Source organism: Acanthamoeba castellanii (assembly GCF_000313135.1).
Source record: "Acanthamoeba castellanii str. Neff unplaced genomic scaffold scf7180000084614, whole genome shotgun sequence".
Taxonomy (NCBI): domain Eukaryota; phylum Discosea; order Longamoebia; family Acanthamoebidae; genus Acanthamoeba; species Acanthamoeba castellanii.
The window spans coordinates 18,925-38,786 of NW_004457365.1; the positions used below are offsets into that span (position 1 = coordinate 18,925).

Below are 19,862 nucleotides of genomic sequence, written 5' to 3' on the forward strand. Positions count from 1 at the left end.
AAAACCCAAGTAGCCAGTACATACCGGCAAGGTTGATCTTGAGGGGCTCCTGGGCGGTGAAGAGGTGCTGGACCATGTCGACGTCGTTGTTGCAGACGGCGTACATGAGGGCCGTCTTGCCGAGGCTGTCCTGCGCGTTCACGTCGCACGCGAGCCTGCCGACGGTGTGGGCCAGGAGCGCGGTGACGAACGCGGGCAGGTTGTCCTTGGCCGCGTGGATGATCGGGCGCGTCTTCTCGGCAATCTTGGCCAGCGCGTCGGTCGCCGCCTTGATCTTGCCCTCCGCGCCACTGGTCGCCTTGGCCTTGGCGTCCATCTTGGCCTTCTTCGCCTCGATAGCCTGCGCGCGTCGAATTCCAGCTGACGTCAGCACACACACGCGCGCCACGTCACCGTCACTGCGAAAAGAGCGAGAATGTACCTTCTGGGCGGCCTGGTGGACGGGGTTGGGGTAGAGGATGTTGGGGTCGGCCTTCTTGGCCATGGTGCCGCTCAGCAGCACCGACGCGATGCGCAGGTTCTGGGTGCCCACGCTGCCCTCCGTAGCGTACACCAGCGGACTGCAAACGCATTTGAAAATAAAAATACAAATTAGAATTGTAAACGAAATCAATTCAAAACATAGTCAAGAATGTGTACCTCTTGCCCTTCTTGTCGACGAGGCTGGGGTCGACGTGGCGGGTGACGAAGAACCAGACGAGGTCGTAGTAGCCGCGCCTGGCGGCGTAGTGGAGCGGGAGGCGGCCGTGCTTGTCGAGGGCGACCATGCTCACCTTGCGGGCGAGCAGCTTCTCGGCCAGGGTAGTGGCCCACTTGACGTCGAGGTTGCCCTGGGCGTAGTTGGCCAGGTGGTGGAAGAGGGTGCGGCCGTGGGCGTCGACGCCCTGCACCACCTCGTCGCGCTTGGTCTTGGACAGGAGCGTGACCACGAGCTGGAACTTGCCGGTGTTGATGGCGTCGATGAGGGCCGTGAGCTTGTCGAGGCCGGCGTCGAGCATCATGTAGGATACGCCCTGCCAGCCGTTGACGACGGCCACGTAGAACATGGAGCGGAAGTAGCGCCCGGTCTCGACCTCCACCTTGTCCTTGGGGTCGGTGGTGCCCTCGCGCTGGCGCCACTCGCGGGTGACGTAGTGGATCGGGTGGCGCACGTCGGCCTTCTTCTGGAGGAGCATGATGGCGTAGTCGCCGTGGCCGCTCTTGATGGCCACGCCGAGCGGCGTGTTGCCGTCGCGGTCCTCGTGCTCGAGCGCGGCCTTGCGGTTGAGCAGCAGCAGCGAGCAGGTGGTGGCGCCGCGCTGGGCGGCGTAGTGCAGCGGCGTGCAGCCGTGGTGGTCGGCCGGGTCGATCTCGAGCTGGTCCAGGGCGCACAGCGACGAGATGGTCTCGATAGGGTCGATGCTGCTCGTCTGGCTCGCCACGTCGTGCCCGATCTTGACGAAGGCGTAGTGCATCGGCACGCGGCCGTGCTTGTCGCGCTGGTTGACCTCGGCGCCGTGGCTCAGCAAAAAGTCCTCCATCTCGAACGACGCGTCGGCGCCCGAGTCGGCGGCGTTGACGGCGTAGTGCAGGCCGTTGCGGCCGTTGTCGTCGACCGCGTTGACGTTGGCGCCGGCCGCGACCAGCGCCTGCACGAGATCCATGTGCTTGCGCTGGAGCGCGTAGTGCAGCGGCGTGCGCTCGTTCTTGTCGCGCACGTCGACGTTGGCCTTCTTGTCCAGCAGCGACTTGACGAACAGCATGTTGAGGTTCGCCACGGCCTGGTGCAGCGGCGACGCGCCGAACCTGTTGGCCAGGTTGACGTTGATCGCCTTGTGCGCCAGCAGGATGGGCAACATCTCCTGCACGCAATGTGCCGTTAGCATACAACACGCAACACACGACACACGACACACAACACATGACAAACACACGACACGCGCAAGTGCGACGTACGGAGCGGGAGTTGGTGATGGTGAGGAGGAGCGGGGTGTCCTTGCCGTCAAAGTCCTGGGCGTTGACGTCGAGCTGGTACTTGTCGAGCAGGAGCTTGACCAGTTCGGTGTCCTTCTGGCCCACCAGGAAGTGGAGCGCCGTGCGCAGGCCCACTCCGGCGCTGTACTGCGGCGGAGGCTTGTTGGCGTTGTTGCTCTGGTCACCACCGCGGGACTTCTTCGCCGGCCGGCTCTTAGACTTCTTCCTAGACCAGCCACCGTCATCAGAATCGTCGTCTTCGTCTTCATCGTCGTCTTCGTCCTCGTCCTCGTCCTCGTCCTCGTCCTCGTCCTCGTCCTCGTCCTCGTCCTCGTCTTCATTTTCGTCTTCGTCGTCATCGGAGGTGATCTCCCGGCGCTTCTTCTTCTGCGTGGGCGGGTCCTGCTCCATCGGGTCCTCGGCCTCGGCGGCCAGCTCGTCGGCGGCCTCGGCCAGCAGACTCGTCTCGCTCTTGTTCTCGGCGCCGGCGGCCTCGGCCTTCTCCTTGGCCTCCTTCTTCCGCTTCTCGACGTAGTCCTTCCACTCCTTGGTCCGCTGCACGGGCAGCGCGGGGTTGACGCCGCCGAGCTCGATGAATCGCTCCAGGAACTGGCGGAACTTCTCGCGCGCCAGCTGCTCCAGCTGCAGCCTCTCCTGCGGCGTCAGGCTGGAATCTGGAGAATGTTGATCATCAAGGAATGTTGGCGTCAGGGACCATTTGACCACCAAAAAAAGAACTCACTCACTCAAACCCAACTTGCGCGCGGGTCGTACCGTCGCGGGCCTGGTGGTGGTGCTGGTGCTGGTTGAACTGACCGAATCGGGCCATCTTTTTGGGGGCATTCCCGGGCCATACCTTGCGAGCAGTTTGCTTGGTGCGCGCACCTGCGTGCGACAACGATTCAAGTTAACAAAGCAGGAGCGGTGTGTGTGTGTGTGTGTGTGTGTGTGTGTGTGTCGTGTCACACAACTAAGAGAGCAAGGCACTGTACCACCGCGCAGGTGGGTGAGGTTGGCGGGCACCCAGGAGGCGTAGTGCTGGATGAAGCGGAGGAACGGGGTGAAACCCTCGTGGTCGACCTCGTTGGCCATGACCTTGAACTGCTCGGCCGAGGACTTGGCGATGAGCTCGATCAGCGGCATCACGTTCGTCTTCATCAGGTGCGGAGTCAGCTGGTGCAGAATGTTCTGGCCCGAGTTCTGTGTTCACACCGCACAACACGACACACAACACGACACAGGCATGCGTGAGCGGTCTATCGATTCACACATGAATCGATTCAGTAGTGGCTGTCGGGGGACAAACCTTGTCAAAGGCCGAGGTGGCCTGGGCGCCGTGCTCGAGCAGGAGGGCGATGAGCTCCTCATTGTAGTGCTGCATGGCAAACAGGAAAGGCGTCTCCTTTTCCTACACGCATGCCAGTGATGACAAGCCAAGAGGCGGTCAGCGATCGCAATAATAAGCAACGCAAAGCAAAGCAAAAGTGGAACTCAAATATATTAACATGTTTGTTGCAAGAGGAGGACGTACGGTAGTGATGGCGTTGACGTCGGCACCCTTCTTGATGAGGACCTTGGCTATCTCCACGCTCCAGTTCTTCTTCTTCGGCTTGGCCGCGGGCTGCTTGTCACCGCTGGGTTCTTTGTCGGCCTTCTCCTTGCCCTTGGCCGCAGACTTCTTCCTCGGCGCCGCCTTCTTCCTCGACCTGCCCGACTCCTCTTCATCTTCATCCTCCTCCTCCTCCTCCTCCTCCTCCTCCTCCTCCTCCTCCTCCTCGCCTTCTTCCTCTTCCATCGCATCTTCATCCTCCTCGTTCTCTTCATCCTCATCCTCTTCGTCGTCGTCGTCGTCGTCGTCGTCGTCGTTGTTGTTGCTGTTGTCGTTGATGTCCTTGCGCGGGTCGTAGTTCTTGGCGAGGTGGTGGAGCGGGGTGTAGCCCTGGGCGTCGGCCGTGGTGACGTCGGCGTCCTTCTTCTCGAGCAGGTAGTTGAGCTGCTTGAGCGTGGAGTCGGTGATGACCTCCATCATCTGCGCGACGAGGGTCTTGCCGTCGTCGTCGCGGATGTTGACATCGACGCTGTCCTGCTCGAGCAGGTAGTCGGCGATGGCCATGTGGCCCTTCTGCATGGCGATGCCCAGCGGCGTGGTCTTCCAATCGTTGGGCGCGTTGGGATCGGCGCCGCGCTTGATCAGCAGCTTGAGGCACTCCAGCCAACCGAAGGCCGCCGCGTAGTGCGCCGCCGTGTTGTTCGACGAATCCGCGCAGCACGCGTCCGCACTCTGCAAACACATTCGTAATTAAGGTTTTGTTTGCATAAATTATTTACAAATACTGAAACAAAACAAATAATAATGAAATATAAAAACAAATCGTACCATGCGGAGGAGGTAGCCGAGAACGACGAGCTGGCCGTTGCGCACGGCGTGGATGACGGCGGTGCGCTTGAGCTTGTCGGCGGCCTCGATGTTGCACTGGCCCTCCTCGACCAGGACCTTAACGACGTCCAGGTGGCCGAGGACGACGGCGTGGTGGAGCGGCGTCATTTTCATGGCGTCGGGGCACTCGATGTTGGCGCCCTTCTCGATGAGCAGCTTGACGGCCTCGACCTGGTTCTGGCGCACGGCCAGGTGGAGCGCCGTGTAGTGCGTGCCCTTGGCCTTGCAGTCGATGTAGGCCACGGCCTTGGCCTTGGGCTTCCTGCGCGGCGCCTCCTCCTCCTCCTCTTCCTCCTCGTCGCTGCCCTTCTCGCCGTCCTCGTCGTTCTCCTTCCCCTTCTCCATCTCCTCGTTCTTCTTCTGCTCCCAGTCGAGCAGGAGCTTGACGTTGTCGAGGCGGCCCCACTGCGCGGCGATCATCAGCGGCGTGGTGAGCTCCATATCCACCTCCGTGTGGCTGATGCCGCGCTCCAATAGGAACTGGATCGTGCATAAAAAGTCGTCCAATGAGAACATAGGTTAGTTATCATTAAGTGTTGGCTGGTTGCACGTGAACCAGACAACCAATGAAAGTGAAGGAGGGTTACCTTGAGCGGGTCAGGGCCGGTGCAGGCGGCGGCGTAGTGGATGGGCTGGCGCTTCATCGAGTCGGGCAGCCTGTCTTCGGACTTGGCCGAGAGCAGCTCCTTGAGGTACTTGACGTTGGGGTTGATGGCGGCGCAGTGGAACGGCGTCATGGTGTTGTTGCCGATGGGCTTCTTGCCCACCGATTGGATCCTGTGCACATAGGATTGCATCGATCAATACCGCGGCGTTGACAATAATGCATCACTGCCGGTTGAGGAATGGGAGGAATGCACGTACTTGTACTGGTCGAAGGCCTTGCCGTCGTTGAGCAGAGCCTGCTTGTGGAGGAAGTTGAAGCCATACCCGCCCCTGCTCTCGAACCATTCGACGAAGAAACCGGCCAGCTTCCTGTTGCCCGCCTGCGCTCCCACGACAGAGGTTTAAAAAAAGAAGAAAAAAGAAAAAGAAATAGTAAAGAAAAAGAAATACAAAAGACAAAAGGGTGGCAGTACGTAGGCAGCCAGGTAGATGTAGTTGGATACGGCGCTCTCGAAGTCGGGGTAGTTGAGAATGAGCCAGTCGATGGTCTCCTTCTTCACCTCGGGGCTCTGCATGAGCACCCGGATCATGGCTTCGGTCTCCACGTAGGTGTTGTTCTGGTACTGCTGCGTGTCGGACGCGAAGGCGTTGTTGCCCTCCTTGCCGCCTCGCGAAGCCGCCACCTTGCGCACCGCGTGCCCCTGATTTTAAAAAATGTTGAATTATTACGGCCATAATATAAATTGTTTATTATTTGTTGTTATTTATTTAATAAATTAGTTATTTTTAAACTATTCCCTTGGGCAAAGAAAAACGTACGAAGGTGTGGAAGTTGTAATCGCCGGAACCCATGGTCTTCAAGCTGACCTGGGTGGGCTTGGCGCGCTTCAGCTGGTGGATGTTCTTGATGGCCTCCACGATGAGCTTGAGCGCGTCGATGTTGTTGGTCTTGACCGCGTACTCGAGGCACGTCAGCTCCTCCGAGGCGCTGCGCGGCACAAAGAGCGAGTGCACAAAGTCGTTGTCCGCAATCACCTGTTCACACGCGACAACACACAACACAATCAGCCAACGTTCGCGCGTGTGTCGTGTCGTGCACGGTGGTGTGTGTCGTGTCATTGCGTGTGCGTACCTTCTTGAGCAAAGGCATGTCGTTGGCGAGGACGGCACGGATGGCCTCCCTGCTGCTGCAGAGCGTGCAGCACTTGTTGCGCAGCTCGCCGTCGGCTTCGTCGAAGGTCGGGTCCGACGTCACCTTCTTGACCGTCTTGTCCAGCTCGCCCACGCGCTTGCCGCGGCGGCGTGTCGTGCGCGCGCGCTTGGCCGGGCGCTTGGTGTCCTCGCCGCCGTCGTCGTCATCGTCGTCTTCGGCCGTCTTCCTCTTACGGCTGCGCGGCTTCGCGCTGCTGCCGCTTCGGCTGCGGCCTCCGCCGCTCGACCTGCCGGCGCCGGCGCCGATCCGCCTGGCCGTGCTGCGCTTGGCGGCCTGGACGCGAGCGCCGCGGTGGGCGTTGGCCTTGACGGCCTTGCCGGGCGCGAAGGTCGGGTCCTCGATCTTCTCGAGCCGCTCGAGCAGCTTGTCCTGCTCCTCTTCCTCCTTTACGATCTGCGGCCTGCTCAGCGCCTTCTTAAGCACGGGCTTCTTCTTGCTGCCCTTCTTCTTCTTCTCGCCGTCTTCGCCTTCGCCGTCGTCTTCGTCTTCGTCTTCGTTCTCCTCGGCCTCGGCTTCGGCGTCGTCGGCGGACTTCTTCTTGCCCTTGGCCGGCTTCTTCTTCTTCTGCGCGGCGGCGGTGGCGGCCTCCTCTTCCTCCTTCTTGGCGGCGGCTTCCTCCTCCTCGGAGTCAAGCGCCTTACGCTCGAGGATGCGCTGCCTCTCGGCCTCCGACAGCAGCATCGTTTCGTTGTCCTTACCACCGTCCTGTCAACACACAACGTAACAATTAAGTACTGCATGTGTGCGGTGTGTGCGCGTGCGGTGGTGTGCACACTGACCTTGAGCGCGACGCGGCAGATGATGGAGCCACAGGGGATGGTGTCGAACTCCTCGAACTCCCACGCGGACTTGTCGTTCTCCTCGACGGGCTCCAGCCACAGGACGTGCACCACGCTCTGCACCTTGGCAAACACGTCCTCGCGCAGCTGCGCCAGGTAGAACTCCTCCTCGTCCGTCTCGGGGTTCACCGCCACGAACTCGTTCGCGCCTGCCCAACCACAAATTATAAATTAAATTTTAAAGAATAAAAATAAAATAATAATTTTAAAATAATAAAGTTACCGTATTTGGGCTTGAGGTCGTTGAGGAAGGTGAGGGTGCTGTCGGGCACCTCCTCCTCGGGCTTGATCCTGCGCGTGGCCGCACCACGGCGCTCGCGCAGCTTGCCCAGTTTCTGTGTACAGCGAACCATTCAAAGTCAGCATCGCGTTGTGTGTGGCCGCACTTGCAGGCAAGCTGATGATCCAACTTCGCCGTCACCCGGTTGGCCGGGCGACGTTTGTTGTCGACACACTACGCGCGGGAAGTGGCCACCTTCGCAGTGAAAAGCGAAGCCGGAGAGATCGAGATAGAGAAGGAGAGGGCGGGCGGGGGAAGTGAGGGGGTTACCTTGGTTCCTTCGTTGAGGGCCTGGAACTCTTCGTAGAGCGAGGGCTTCAGGCCACGCCGGCCCTTGGAGCTCTTGGAGCCCTCGTCGTCCTCCTCCGACTCATCGCTGCCGTCGTTCTCGGACTCCTCCTCGGCCACCTTGCGCGCCGACCGCCTGCGCGACGCCGCCGGGACGGCCTTGCCCTTGGTGCTCTTCTTGGGCGTGGCGGGCGCCTCCTTCTTCTTCACGGCGGCGGCGTCGTCGTCGGCCTCAGCCTCGTCGTCGGCCGGTTTGGCCTTCTCCTGGCGCTTGCGCTTCTTGCCGCCCTGGGGCTCGGCCTTCTCCTTCTGCGACGGCGAGGTCTCGGCCTCTTCTTCATCATCCATCTCGCTGCCGGCTTCCTTGGCCTTTTTAGTGGACTTCTTCGCGGCGGGGGGCGCCTTCTTCTTCGATGAGGATGAGGTGGTCTTGGCCTTGGTCTTCTTCACCTCCTGCTCCTCTTCTTCCTCTCCTTCCTCGCCTTCATCTTCAGCAGAAGATGCCGCAGCGGCCTCTTTCTTTTTCGCAGTGCGCTTGGCCTTCGACGATTTCTTGGAGGCGGCACCCTTCTTGGGGGTGGAGGTGATCGTCTCCTCCTCCTGCTCCTCCTGCTCCTCGAGGTCCATCGCCTCCTCCTCCACCACCGGGGCGGCCTTCTTGCTCTTCGAAGCCGCAGACGCCTTCTTCCCGCGCTGACTCATCTTCTCCCGATTTTACGCGCTACTCGAATTCTCTGCGCCGGCCCGATAATTGACGCAAATGGAGTGTCCAATCGCGTCCGCTGAACACGAAAAATGAGGGGAGAGATGAACTGAAGATGAAGTAGTGAGTCGCGGGCGAGTCGCGGGCGCGAGGTCGGGTGAGGTCTCCGGTAGAGAAGTGAAAATGTGCCGGCTCAGCCCCGCCTTTTATTGAGTCGCAATTTTGGGGTGGGTCGCAGCGCCATTGGCCGGCAGTTCCTCTTCGACGAAGTCTTTGGCCTTCCACCTACTTTTTTGATTTGGGCATCGCCTTCCTAGAAATAAGAAGTGCAGCCTCCCCCAAGAGCTTCAACTGAACTTGGCTAAGGCCATGTGCGGCCGAGGGTGGGTGATGTTCTGGTGGTGGGCCGGCGCATGACAAGAGCAGGGTGATGGCAGTACGTCGGTGCTGTGCTAATGTTGCGCCGGGCAAAGAGGGGAACAGTCAAAAGCAAGAATGTAGTTTCCCTCAGTGTTTCATTCTAATTTTTTCCTGGCAAATTTTGCCCTACGAAGCAACGGTCGATTTGACTGCTAAATTTCGTTCATGAGCGAAATTTGAGGTGGCCGGTGGAGGTGGGTGCCGCACCGACATGTCCTTCGCGCCGGTGGCTTGCGGGGAGAAAGGAGTCCAAACTCCTTCGTGTAAGGCCCTGGCGTTGACGCCGATGCGAACTACCTCCCGTGCCGCACAACGCCGGATGGAGCGTTGCTGCAGGCGGCGATTGGCTGGTGCTCCGCATAAAACCCTCGCGAGCTCGGCGGGCAATACAATATTCATCACTTTCTTTACCATCACTGCCTGATATACCTAAATACCCTCAACACTCTACCACCATGTCGCGCTTGTTCTTCATCCAACTCGTGGCTGTCGTCGTCGCCTTCGTGTTCGCCTTCGCTGTCTTGGCCGACGCTCAGGCGACGCCCTCGCCCTCGGCTTCGCCCTCGGCCCTTCCCTCTGCCCTGCCCTCGGCCGCGGCCTCTCCCTCGCACTCGCCCAAGGCCTCCACCGTGCCCTCGTCCTCGGCCTCGTCGCTCAACGGTTTCCTCTTTGAGGCCATCTCTCACCTCTTTTAACAAAGCCGTCCTGTCCCATAGCCTTGTTACATTACATTTAAATGAATAGAAATAACTACATGTTCGTTACCCAATCTCTAATATATCATTGACAACTTTTTTTATTATTATTTTCTTAATGTTAGAAAAAAACAAAAGTATTAGAATTCATACAGGCGAATGTGGTCTCTCGCTCACACCTGGAAGTGGGCGCGGAAGTTGATGTAGTTGTTGAGGTTGTAGAGGTTCTGCATGGCCAACCGGCGCCCGAAGCTGTCGGATGACAGGAGGCCGGACAACGCGACGGGCGTCTTCTCACCGTACTCGCGACCGGATTTGGTGTCATGCATCGAGCACCAGAGCCACATGCGCCTCACATCCACGTTCGTGCTATGCGTGTTGCGTGCGCGTGTGCGGCAAAGTATGAGATCTCACTACAATCTGAACTCACGACACATGAAAGACGACACGACCAACGACACGACACGACCAACGACATGACACACACGAAGAACTGCTGGCGAGCGACTACGCACAAGGTGAAGGACTGATGCCAGGCAGGCCTGCAGGTGCTGAGTTCGGCGTGAGTCGTTTCCACTTGCGTCTGACCACCATTGCGGCCTTCGATCAAGCCCAGCTGGACGACTGTCGCCGTCGGCCTGCAACCGAATTTCCTTGTTCAGATCGGGTACGTACACAACGATACGACACACGACTCACACTACACGCACGACACGCACAACACACACAACACACGACACACTCGACACACTCGACACACGACACACACGACACACGACACACACAAGCGAGTTACGCACGTCCAGGGGCAGTCAGCTTGAATGTAGCCATCCACCACTGCAGTGCAGAGGGGGGGGGGAAATCGGTCAATAAGCGGAGCTACCTTTGAAAGGCTCTAAAAACAGTGCAGAGTGGGCGTGCGGGTGTGCGGTTGCGCGTACCGGTCACGGTCAAGGTGCCCACGCGTGGCACCTTCTGCTGGGGCTGTTGCATCCTGAGGTACAGCGGCGTGGCGTGCTCGAGCCACTCTATCTTCTCCACAATTCCAAACGCTGTAATCATCCTGCGTGTGTGTGTGTGTGTGTGTGTGTGTGTGTGTGTGTGTGTGTGTGTGGGTGTGTTGTTGTTGTTGTTGTTGTTGTTGTTGTTGTGTGTGTGTGTGATGAGTGCCTGGTGCCGGTGGTGAGAAAAAGTAGGTGGTACCCGTTCTCGTAGTTGACAATGCGACCGAGGTGTCCATCGGAGCTGTGGGTCTCCAGGTAGAGAGGCTCGCGCGGAGTGAGCCTCACGGTGCCGGCCTCGCCTCTGCGCAAAAACTGCGGCGACTCCTCAATCACCGCGCCCGTCTTCTTGTCCGTCTTGTTGTTGTTATTGTTGTGGTTGTTAGTGTTGTTCATCGCACGCAACGTCAGAGAACACGACACACACATTACAAACACACGACACTCAAAAAAAAAAAAAAAGAGTGTGTACCTTGGTCAGGAATTCCCACCGGCAGCACACAGCTGCTGTGTGGCAGCGAATGACGCTCTCGTATCGGTTGCGGATGCGCCCGTGGAGCTGCACCACGATGACCTTGGCCTCGAAGGAAGCCACCTGTCGCATGGGCGACAGCTCGCCCGTCCGTCCCATGACCACACCTCGCCGCACATACCTGTCATACCAGCGGCCGACCCGATGAGGCACTGAAACGAAAGAACGAACGAAGAGCGAAGAGTGAAGGAAAGAGTGAAAGAAAGAGCGAAAGAAGGAGAAGGCGCGCACTCTCTCTTGAACGAAGTGAGTTGGGTGGCGGGCAGGTGGCTCGCGCCGGGAAAGGACCGCCGTCTATCGAAGCGCACGAGCAGCCCGACGCGCGCGCACGGACCGTAGGCCATCGGCAGGTTCCGGTTGTTAAGCTGGATCTCCACCACCGTCACCGCCTCCACTCCTGTTGTGTGTGTGGTGTGTGGTGTGTGGTGTGTGGTGTGTGGTGTGTGGTGTGTGGTGTGTGGTGTGTGGTGTGTGGTGTGTGGTGTGTGGTGTGTGGTGTGTCGTGCGCCGATAGTGGTTGTTCACTGACGTCAGCCCTGCAGCGCGCTTTACCACAGCCTTCCGCCCTCCGCCCCCCGCCCCTCGCCCCCGCTCTCCGCATTCCGCCCTCCGCCTCCGCACAGCGACCGGGGCACACGAACCGAGCGGGGCAATGACGAGCTCGTCGCCAACGCATACCATGCCGCACATGATGGTGCCCACCACCACGGCTTCATCGCCCGACAGGCCCCATATGCCGTTCTTGGTATCGACCGACCGCCCGTGGGTCACCTTGCGCACGCACAACCGCAGCGGCCGCGCCACCGACTGTGCGACCGCCCGTGCACCGCGCACGACCGTGGTCAGAGCTCAGGTGGTGCGCAGTAGTGGTAGTCAGGTGGTGGTGCGCTCGTACCAGATTCCAGAGCAAGCGCAGGCTGTTGATGGAGGGCAGCGAATCGACGGTTCGCTGCAGGGCCGAGAGCAGCGTCGGGCCGTCGTACCACGGGAACTCGGTCTGGGGGTCGCGCCGCACGATGTTGGTGCCGCGGGCGGCCGAGATGGGCACGAACTGCGTGGCGCCGGGCGGTACTCCCGCTATCGCCAGCGAGCGGCTCAACTGCAAGGCGCGCGTGTGCGGACGCAGTCAGCAGCTTGCTCGGCTGCGGAAAAGTCAAATCGATTTGAAGAGATCTCAGCAGAGGAAGTGTACCTGCGCCACGAGTTCGTCCATGCGTGCGCTGTTCGAGTTCCACTGATCAGCGCAGCTGTCCGTTTTGTTGATTGCCACCTATGCACCACACACACGACACACGACACACACACACACACACACACACACACACACACGCTACAAGAGTCAGTCTTGGAGAGGCGCTTGCATGTACGTGTGAGCCGCGGCGCGCACCACGAGGTGCTTGATTCCGGCAACGACGGCGGCCAAGGGCTGCTGTCGCGATCCAGCGCCCGCATCTCCTTCCTCCGAAGAGACCACGAGAACGCAACAGTGGGCTCCGACGAGGTTCCGCCAAAAGTTCTTCACGTACGCCCGGTCGCCTTTCACATTGACGCAAAGCACATTTGAAGCCAAAGTGTAAGTTAATCGTCATCTTCATCTTCATCATCTGCATCTTCTTCTTCTCGTGGTCAACTCGAGAGAAAGAAAGGGAGGAGAAGAGCGGTACAGGGAAGGTCGACGAGGGTGAGATGGCAGCGCGACTCTTGTAGGAGCAGCAGCTCCCCGCAACGGCTCGCGCGTGTGGGCTCCCGCTGAAGAGTTTGCTGTACTCTCGCGTGCCTGCCCGAGTGCAATGCGCACACGATGAGTGTGTGCGGTGGTGCGTGTGTCGTGGTGTGTGTGTGTGTGTGTGTGTGTGTGTGTGTGTGTGTGTGTGTGTGCATGCGAACGCACTCGGCAATCGCTGGAAGGGCCAGATCATCGGTCGCCAGTGGGTGGAGCGCGCGCAGGAGATCGAACAGGGTGCTCTTGCCGCCGTGGCTCTGGCCCAGGAGCGCCACCGTGGCGTGCTTCGTGCGGCGCGCCAGCGCAAAGTAGGCCTCCTTCCACCGATCCGCCACCACCTGACTCTAGAGACACGCTCGCCCGAGGAGGTGAGCGCCCCAGGCCAGCGGCATGAAGTAGAGCGAGTAGCGCGCCGGGGGGGGGGTACCAGAGGGGCTTGGACGGGCAGGTGGGCGAGGAGGCGGTGGACGAGGGCCTTCCACAGGGCAGGGTCGCTGGCGAGGGCGGCCCATTGGCGGCACACGAGCGCGCACGACGACGCCACCTGGTGCCCGTCGCCCAAAGCCACCAGCACACCCTGCACCACCTCTGTCCCCAAAGCCCACAAATTAATCCAATCGTTGTATTCCATTCGTATTTGCAATCTGACATAGCGGGCACGACGTTGATTAGAACGGGCAAGGAAGCAATATACCAGGAGGCAACGAGTCCATGCAGCTGTTCGCAGAGATATTTATGAAATAAAAACCTGATCAAGAACAAGTTTGTCGGAGACAAAACAAATTGAACGGAGTGGGATTTGAACCCACGCATCCGAAGATAACAGTGCCTTAAACTGTCGCCTTAGACCGCTCGGCCATCCGTCCCGTTAAAAGTGCATGCAACAACATCCTCGTGGAGATAAAACTGGCTGCTTTGTCCCATTCGACCTTGCCTGCTGGCATCTTGGAGTTGGAGCGGTAATCCCGTTGGTACATGTTGCATCGAAGGTTTGTCAGGCGACACGAAGCCGTCCGTTCTCTTTTTCTTTTTATCTTTTCTGTTGGGCCAAAGCGCTAGGCGAGTGTGCCGACGAAAAACAATAGGGCCAGGCAAGGGATGTGAGATGCGGACTCGTGCCCGCGCCCCACTCTCTCTATACCCCGCGATCCCGTTCCCCCTTTATTCCCTCTCCCTAGCTCCGACCTCCTTTATCCAGACCCGAGTTTGTGTTGGTCAGTGGCCTATTCTTCCCACATATAAACTTCTTCTATCCATTCTCCGGCCTCCTAGTACGCATACGTCCAGAACCTCACGCGCACCGCGTGTCACTTTGGCGACAACGGCTAGCGTATGTCTGTACGGTTGGCCAAGAAAACCAAGAAGACCGGAGCTTTAATCGTTGAGGCGGACGCCGCGGGCCCTGCGGCAGCCTCGGACGACGGCGACGTTATCGACGCGGACGGTGAGAGCGAAGCATCCGGCGAGAGCGAGGCGTCTGGCGAGAGCGATTCGGGAGGGGAAGAACCAACGGACGATTCCAAGGGCAAGGGACCGGACTCCTGTACGACCCCACCCGTGTCTAGCATGGAGGGGCTTGGAGGTCCATCCGCGTCCAGCAGTTTGGGGGCGGTGGAGGGTCAGGACGGCCTCGCGTCCCTGATGGAGCTGCTCAGCTCTGGAGCGCTGTCACCTAGCGTGCTCAGCGAGTGGGCCGCGGCGAAGGCTACGGCCAAGGGGAGCAGCAAGTCGACACCGCGGGGCAAGCCCAAGGTGCCGTTCAAGCAGCCGCCTGCCTTCTCAGGCGTGGACGGCGAGGATTTCTACACGTGGAAGGACCAGCTGCTCACCACGCAGGTGTTGCACGACTACGACGACAGCGAGTTTGCCCCCGTCGTGGCCTACGCCCTGGCCAGCGCGGCCATGAAGTGGATGAGCGTGCAGCCGGCTACCACCACGCGTAGCGCTACAGCCCTGTTGGAGGGACTCAAACGGCGGTACGGCCTGCCCACCGTGGAAGCTCTTGCGCGTCACGTCCAAGCATGCTGGCAGGAAAAAGGCGAGCAGGCCAGCGACTTTTGGTTGCGTATCGGTAAGGAGGCGGCTCGCTTGGGTAGCAAGGCCAGGGCCCTTGTTGATCTGAACGAGCTCTGGCGCAGCGGCCTGCGCCAGGACCTCTGTAACTACATTGACCTCTTCCCACTGGTCAATTATGAGGCACTCTGGGATCAACTTGACCGCTATGAGTCCAACAAGATTGCCCAGCAAGCAGCAGCCGTCATGGCCACCGTGCCTACGAGTCCATTGGTGGTGGAGCAACTTGCTGTGCTCACGGAGGCTGTGGTGCGGCTCACAGCAGAGTGATCAGTGGAGCAGTCAGTGGTGCCAGGGCGGTCACCCATGCAGTGCTGGCACTGTTGGCAGTCAGGCCATCGCAGGGCGGAGTGCCCACAACTCCACAGAGCAAGTGCGCCACCGGGCTTGAGCAGTGGCCCGTCAAGGTCAATGGCGGCGGCCGACAGTGCGGCGGCGCACACGCAGTGGGATGCAGCCGTTTCAGCCAGAGGAGGAGCTGCATTGGGGCCGCACACGCCCACATGGGGCAGACCTGCTGCCACTGCAGCAGCACCACAGTCAAACTAGCCAGCAGCGCCGACGGGGCCGCGTCAAGCGCCACCATCGCTGAGCAGCCACATGTGGAGATAGCAGTGGAGGAGTTAGGACAGGTGGCAAAGCACCCAGGGGAGGAGCACACGGAGCCAGTACATTGGGCTGTGGCCAGCGAACCAGCACCTGGAGCAGCACAGGAGGACTGTGCCAGGGCCAAGAAGGCTGAGCACATGCTGCCACCAATGAGGAGCATTGGAGCAGGCGCACACAGTAGCGCAGGAACCACAGCAGTTGCGGAGGGCAGAGACAGCTCAAGCAAGGGGTCACTGAAGGTCGCAACCATCCAGCCTGCGCCTATCATGGACGACACCAACAATGAGACAGCCAACACAGCGCCCATCCACATCCAGGCCATGGTGGGACTAGTGGCCATGCAGGTCATCATCGACACAGGGTCAGGCCACTCCTTCATCTGCAAGGACACATTGAGCAACATCAAGGTGTTTGGACAGCGACCTGTGCTGCGGCCATGGCAGTACAGACGCCCCTTGGGCATTGGCAGGGGCACCCTGGACGTCGTGGCAAGCACAGTACTGCAGCTGCGGATCGGCGGGGCGCAAGCAGCAGTGCGGTTCGCAGTTGTTCAGGGCCAGGTCCCAACACTGGTGGGCAACAATGCCCTCTGACGCCTGGGCAGGCTTAGCGTGGACTATGATGGACAGGCCATTGTACTTGGGAGTGAGAGGGTGCTGTTTGAGCTGCCCTGCCTGATCTACACTGTGGATACAGTCAATGAGGTCACCCTCCCACCAATGACCATTGCCTTGGTGGAGTGTCAAGTGGGCAGCTGGCAGCCAGGTAAGCTGCCCATGGACGACAGCGTGCTGGTATCCACAGTCAACCCCACCATGCTGTTTGACCCCACTTCAGGATTGGCGACTGCACAAGGGCTGACCACAGTGTGGAAGACAGAGGACAGCATGCGCATGTGGGCACATGTATCAAACCCCACCAAGGCCATGGCCAGCCTCTGACTGGGCACACAAGTCAGTGTAGCAGAGCCCATTGTGGAGCCCATTGTTGTCCCAGTGTTTGGCGCTGAGGAAGCAGGGCTGGTGCTGGAGCGATTCAAGTGGGACCCCACGCCCACAGCCAGCGAGGTGAGATTGGGTCTCAGCACTGCAGAGGCTGATGGGCTGGTGGCATGCGCTGACCCTGACCTCACCCATGCTCAGAAGGAGTGGCTGTGTGGCCTCCTGCTCAGAAATGGGGACCTGTTCAGTGTCAAGTTGATGCCAGGGCAGGCCCTGGCCATCCCACACAAGATCAATACGCAGGGGCACTGGCCCATCAAATGCCATCCCTACTGGTCATCACTCAAGGAGTGTGAGGTCCTTGAGTCCAAGGTGGAACGGATGCACCACGCCAGTGTCATGTGAGAGTCCAACAGCCCCTGGTCGTTCCCCATTGTCCTTGTGATCAAGAAGGATGGGTTGTGATGCTTCTGTGTGGACTATCAAGACCTCAACTGCATCACTAAGCACAACACTTACCTGCTTCCCCTCATTGACGAGCTCCTCAATCACATGGGCGGCTCCATCTACAGGTCCAGCATGGACCTGATATTGGGCTACTGGCAAGTCGCCCTCCACAAGGAGGACAAGGAGAAGACAGCCTTCTCCATGGGCAGCGGCCTCTACAAGTTCAACGTCATGCCCTTTGGGTTGACCAACACGCTGGCCTTGTTCCAGCGGAACATGGAGGCCCTACTCAGTGGCCTCACATGGTTGTGCTGCCTCATCTATATAGACAATATCATCATCTACTCACAGACCTTTGAGGAGCACCTGGTGCACCTGCAGTCCATCTTCAACCACCTGTGGCAAGGGTGGATGTACCTGAAGCTGAGCAAGTGTGTCTTCTTCTGCCAAGAGCTGCTATTCCTCAGGCACCTCCTGATGAAGGAGGGCTTGAAGCCAGACCCCACCAAGGTCACCACCATTCAGGACACATGGCCACCATGGTTGGTCCAGGAAGTGCACTGCTTCCTTGGACTGGCCAACTACTATCAGTGGTTCATCAAGGGATTCACTGAGATCGCCAAACCACTACATTGGCTCATGGGCAAGCATGTAGCATTCCAGTGGGAGCAAGCACACCAGGAGGCCTTCAAGACGCTGAAGCAGCGCCTCACCAACGCGCCCATCATCATCCAACCAAGGCAGGATCAGCCCTACACACTACACATGGATGCCTCAGCGCACACCATCAGTGCAGTGCTCACCCAGCCAGACGACAAGGGACACAAGTGCATCATCGCATATGGAAGCCAGACGCTGAAGGACGCCAAACACCACTACTCACCAACGCACCATGAGTGTCTGGCAGTGTTCAAGTGGGTAAAGGCATATCAGCACTACCTCCACAGCCACCACTTCACGGTGGTCACTCATGTGGATTAGCACCCAACATGACCCCACCAATCAACTCTCAAGGTGGGTGCTCACTCTACAAGAACACAACTTCAACATTCAGTACCAGCCAGGCCTACACCATGCAAATGCCAACGCCATGACACATGGGCCCATCAACAATGGAGAAGCCCATGTTGAACAGCCAGGGCTGGTCGCAGCAGTGATGAGGGGGTTGAAAAACCCCTCTGGTTGTACACGCTACAGCCACGACGAGGGAGTGGTCAGGTGGTCCAGTCAACAGTCAGCACGCAGCACCAATGGGGCAGCACAGCCAAGTAGAGAACTGACAACCCCACTGACCACTGATGCCGCGCCCAGCTCCCCAACCAGTGCTGCGCCACCGCCGCAGGAGGACCAATCAACGCTGCAAGGGGAAGCGCTGATCAGGGAGGAAGACCCTGATTTGCTGGTGTTAGCCAAATGAGAGGACGACATGGAACAGGAGAGCCCCATGACCAAAGAAGAGGTCAAGCACAAGGAACTCTCCATCAGCAATGTTCGACAGGCGCAGAGGAAGGACCCCGAACTCCAGCTGCTCATTAACTACCTTGAGCAGCTAGAGCTACCTGACGACCCCAAGCTGAGCCAGCGAATCGTCCTTGAGGCCAGGCAGATGGGCCTTGACGGAGACGGCATCCTGCACCACTTCTGGTGGATGCAACGCGGGGACCGACGAACCAACACCCGCTGCCAGCTGGTAGTACCAGCGGCCCTCGTTGAGACCGTGATGGCAGCCACGCACGATGACCTGCTAGCCGGACACTTCAGGGAGAAGAGGACAATCAAGCAAGCCAGGCAGCATTACTGGTGGCGGGGAATGTTCTCCCAGATCAAGAGGTGGGTGGCCACCTGCCTGACCTGCCAGCAATGCAACAACCCCAAGGGTCAGACGCCAGGCCTGCTCCAGTCGATACCAGCAGCGAGTCAGCCGTTCCAGCAACTCAGAGTTGACCTGATAGGGCCACTACCCCAGTCAAGACGTGGGAACAAGCACATCCTCGTCTTCGTAGATTATCTCACCAAGTGGCCGGAGGCCTACGCGCTGCCCGACGCCACGGCCGAGGCCATGGCCCACGTCTACGTCAAACAGGTCATCTGCCGGCACGGCGCTCCAGAAGCACTACTGTCCAACCACGGTAAGCAGTTCCTCAGCGAGGTTGTGCGCCATGTAAACGAATACCTCCAAGTGCATAAGGTCAACACGACGCCTTACCACCCCCAGACGGACAGCCTGGTCGAGCGCTTTAACGGCACGCTCGAGAGCTTGCTCACGAAATTCAGGAACAACCATCAAGACAACTGGGACGACCTCCTACCATACGCACTCTCCGCGTACCGCACCAGCGTCCACGAAGCCACGGGCGACACGCCGTTCTACCTGCTCTACGGCCGCGACCCCTACCTCCCGGTCGACATCACGAGCCGCGCGGTCAAGAGCGGGTCGGCCACGACGCCGGAGAGACACAAGAGCGAGCTAGTAGATCGGCTACGGGACGCCTACGCTTACGCGCGCGCGAACCAAGAGCGCGCACAGCAGTCAGATCAAAGGGCCTTCGACCACCACTGGGAACAGAGCCACTACTACGCTGGGGACAAAGTGTGGCTCCGAGCGGCTCACCTGCCACGCGGGAAAACAGCCAAGCTGGCTAGGATGTGGAAAGGCCCCTATCGCGTCGGGGAAGTGAGAGGGCAACTGGTGCTGGCCCTTCAACACGTCAACAACCCCCGAGACCAACAGGTGGTCAGCGTTCGACGAGTGAAGCCGTGCCAGCTCGACGAGAGCTTGGCGGACTTCACTCAACGACTACGAAACCAGCAAGCGGAGGAGCCCGACGACGGCGAAGACATCGAGGTGGAGGCGATCCTCAACGACCGACCACGGGGAGAAGTACTGGGGTGGGCGACCACCCGGGAATCCACCGTGCCGTATCCTTTTTGCTCTCTTTTTGCTCTCTTTTTGCTTCTCTTTTTGCTCGTTTAGCTGCACCATCACGGCGAATCCTTTTTGTTCACGCCTCTGCTCTGGGTAATTTCAGTATTTGCTGCAATGGGTGCTTTTCTAACGCCGAGAGTACTGCCGGCCGAACTCCGTCTATCACGATAAATTGC

The 19,862-nt window shown here is 59.3% G+C and overlaps 7 protein-coding genes across 7 annotated transcripts in view; 5 read left to right on the top strand and 2 right to left on the bottom strand.

Moving 5' to 3' along the window:
* Positions 1 to 8,318, bottom strand: part of ACA1_077830 (Poly(ADP-ribose) polymerase catalytic domain containing protein) — a gene marked incomplete at both ends in the record, with an annotated part of 11,790 nt that extends 3,472 nt beyond the window's left edge. Inside the window, 17 exons of the mRNA XM_004336517.1 lie at positions 25 to 340; positions 422 to 560; positions 640 to 1,841; positions 1,936 to 2,627; positions 2,728 to 2,838; positions 2,946 to 3,153; positions 3,260 to 3,361; positions 3,485 to 4,234; positions 4,331 to 4,870; positions 4,978 to 5,167; positions 5,255 to 5,376; positions 5,470 to 5,697; positions 5,816 to 6,031; positions 6,129 to 6,914; positions 6,983 to 7,197; positions 7,272 to 7,383; positions 7,599 to 8,318. Coding sequence (XP_004336565.1) covers positions 25 to 340; positions 422 to 560; positions 640 to 1,841; positions 1,936 to 2,627; positions 2,728 to 2,838; positions 2,946 to 3,153; positions 3,260 to 3,361; positions 3,485 to 4,234; positions 4,331 to 4,870; positions 4,978 to 5,167; positions 5,255 to 5,376; positions 5,470 to 5,697; positions 5,816 to 6,031; positions 6,129 to 6,914; positions 6,983 to 7,197; positions 7,272 to 7,383; positions 7,599 to 8,318 — 6,649 coding nt within the window. The remainder of the gene's footprint in view (positions 1 to 24; positions 341 to 421; positions 561 to 639; positions 1,842 to 1,935; positions 2,628 to 2,727; positions 2,839 to 2,945; positions 3,154 to 3,259; positions 3,362 to 3,484; positions 4,235 to 4,330; positions 4,871 to 4,977; positions 5,168 to 5,254; positions 5,377 to 5,469; positions 5,698 to 5,815; positions 6,032 to 6,128; positions 6,915 to 6,982; positions 7,198 to 7,271; positions 7,384 to 7,598) is intronic.
* Positions 8,319 to 9,194: 876 nt separating this feature from the next.
* On the top strand, positions 9,195 to 9,434 carry ACA1_077840 (uncharacterized protein; the record flags this gene model as incomplete). Its single annotated transcript, XM_004336518.1, has 1 exon — positions 9,195 to 9,434. One exon carries the CDS (start codon positions 9,195 to 9,197, stop codon positions 9,432 to 9,434), a length of 240 nt encoding a protein of 79 aa, XP_004336566.1.
* Positions 9,435 to 9,607: 173 nt separating this feature from the next.
* ACA1_077850 (elongation factor 1alpha) lies at positions 9,608 to 13,321 on the bottom strand (the record flags this gene model as incomplete). Its single annotated transcript, XM_004336519.1, has 12 exons — positions 9,608 to 9,803; positions 9,950 to 10,058; positions 10,376 to 10,497; positions 10,638 to 10,739; positions 10,936 to 11,088; positions 11,298 to 11,364; positions 11,609 to 11,774; positions 11,863 to 12,066; positions 12,160 to 12,237; positions 12,355 to 12,483; positions 12,855 to 13,034; positions 13,118 to 13,321. The coding sequence occupies 12 exons, from the start codon at positions 13,319 to 13,321 to the stop codon at positions 9,608 to 9,610; spliced, it is 1,710 nt and encodes a 569-aa protein (XP_004336567.1).
* A 1,010-nt stretch (positions 13,322 to 14,331) lies between these two features.
* Positions 14,332 to 15,033, top strand: ACA1_077860 (uncharacterized protein; the record flags this gene model as incomplete). Its single annotated transcript, XM_004336520.1, has 1 exon — positions 14,332 to 15,033. The coding sequence occupies one exon, from the start codon at positions 14,332 to 14,334 to the stop codon at positions 15,031 to 15,033; it is 702 nt and encodes a 233-aa protein (XP_004336568.1).
* A 605-nt stretch (positions 15,034 to 15,638) lies between these two features.
* ACA1_077870 (uncharacterized protein) lies at positions 15,639 to 16,718 on the top strand (the record flags this gene model as incomplete). Its single annotated transcript, XM_004336521.1, has 4 exons — positions 15,639 to 15,910; positions 15,977 to 16,017; positions 16,138 to 16,267; positions 16,331 to 16,718. 4 exons carry the CDS (start codon positions 15,639 to 15,641, stop codon positions 16,716 to 16,718), a joined length of 831 nt encoding a protein of 276 aa, XP_004336569.1.
* A 147-nt stretch (positions 16,719 to 16,865) lies between these two features.
* Positions 16,866 to 17,741, top strand: ACA1_077880 (reverse transcriptase; the record flags this gene model as incomplete). Its single annotated transcript, XM_004336522.1, has 1 exon — positions 16,866 to 17,741. One exon carries the CDS (start codon positions 16,866 to 16,868, stop codon positions 17,739 to 17,741), a length of 876 nt encoding a protein of 291 aa, XP_004336570.1.
* Positions 17,742 to 18,186: 445 nt separating this feature from the next.
* On the top strand, positions 18,187 to 19,734 carry ACA1_077890 (GapPol polyprotein; the record flags this gene model as incomplete). Its single annotated transcript, XM_004336523.1, has 1 exon — positions 18,187 to 19,734. One exon carries the CDS (start codon positions 18,187 to 18,189, stop codon positions 19,732 to 19,734), a length of 1,548 nt encoding a protein of 515 aa, XP_004336571.1.
* Between the last annotated feature and the right edge of the window lie 128 nt (positions 19,735 to 19,862).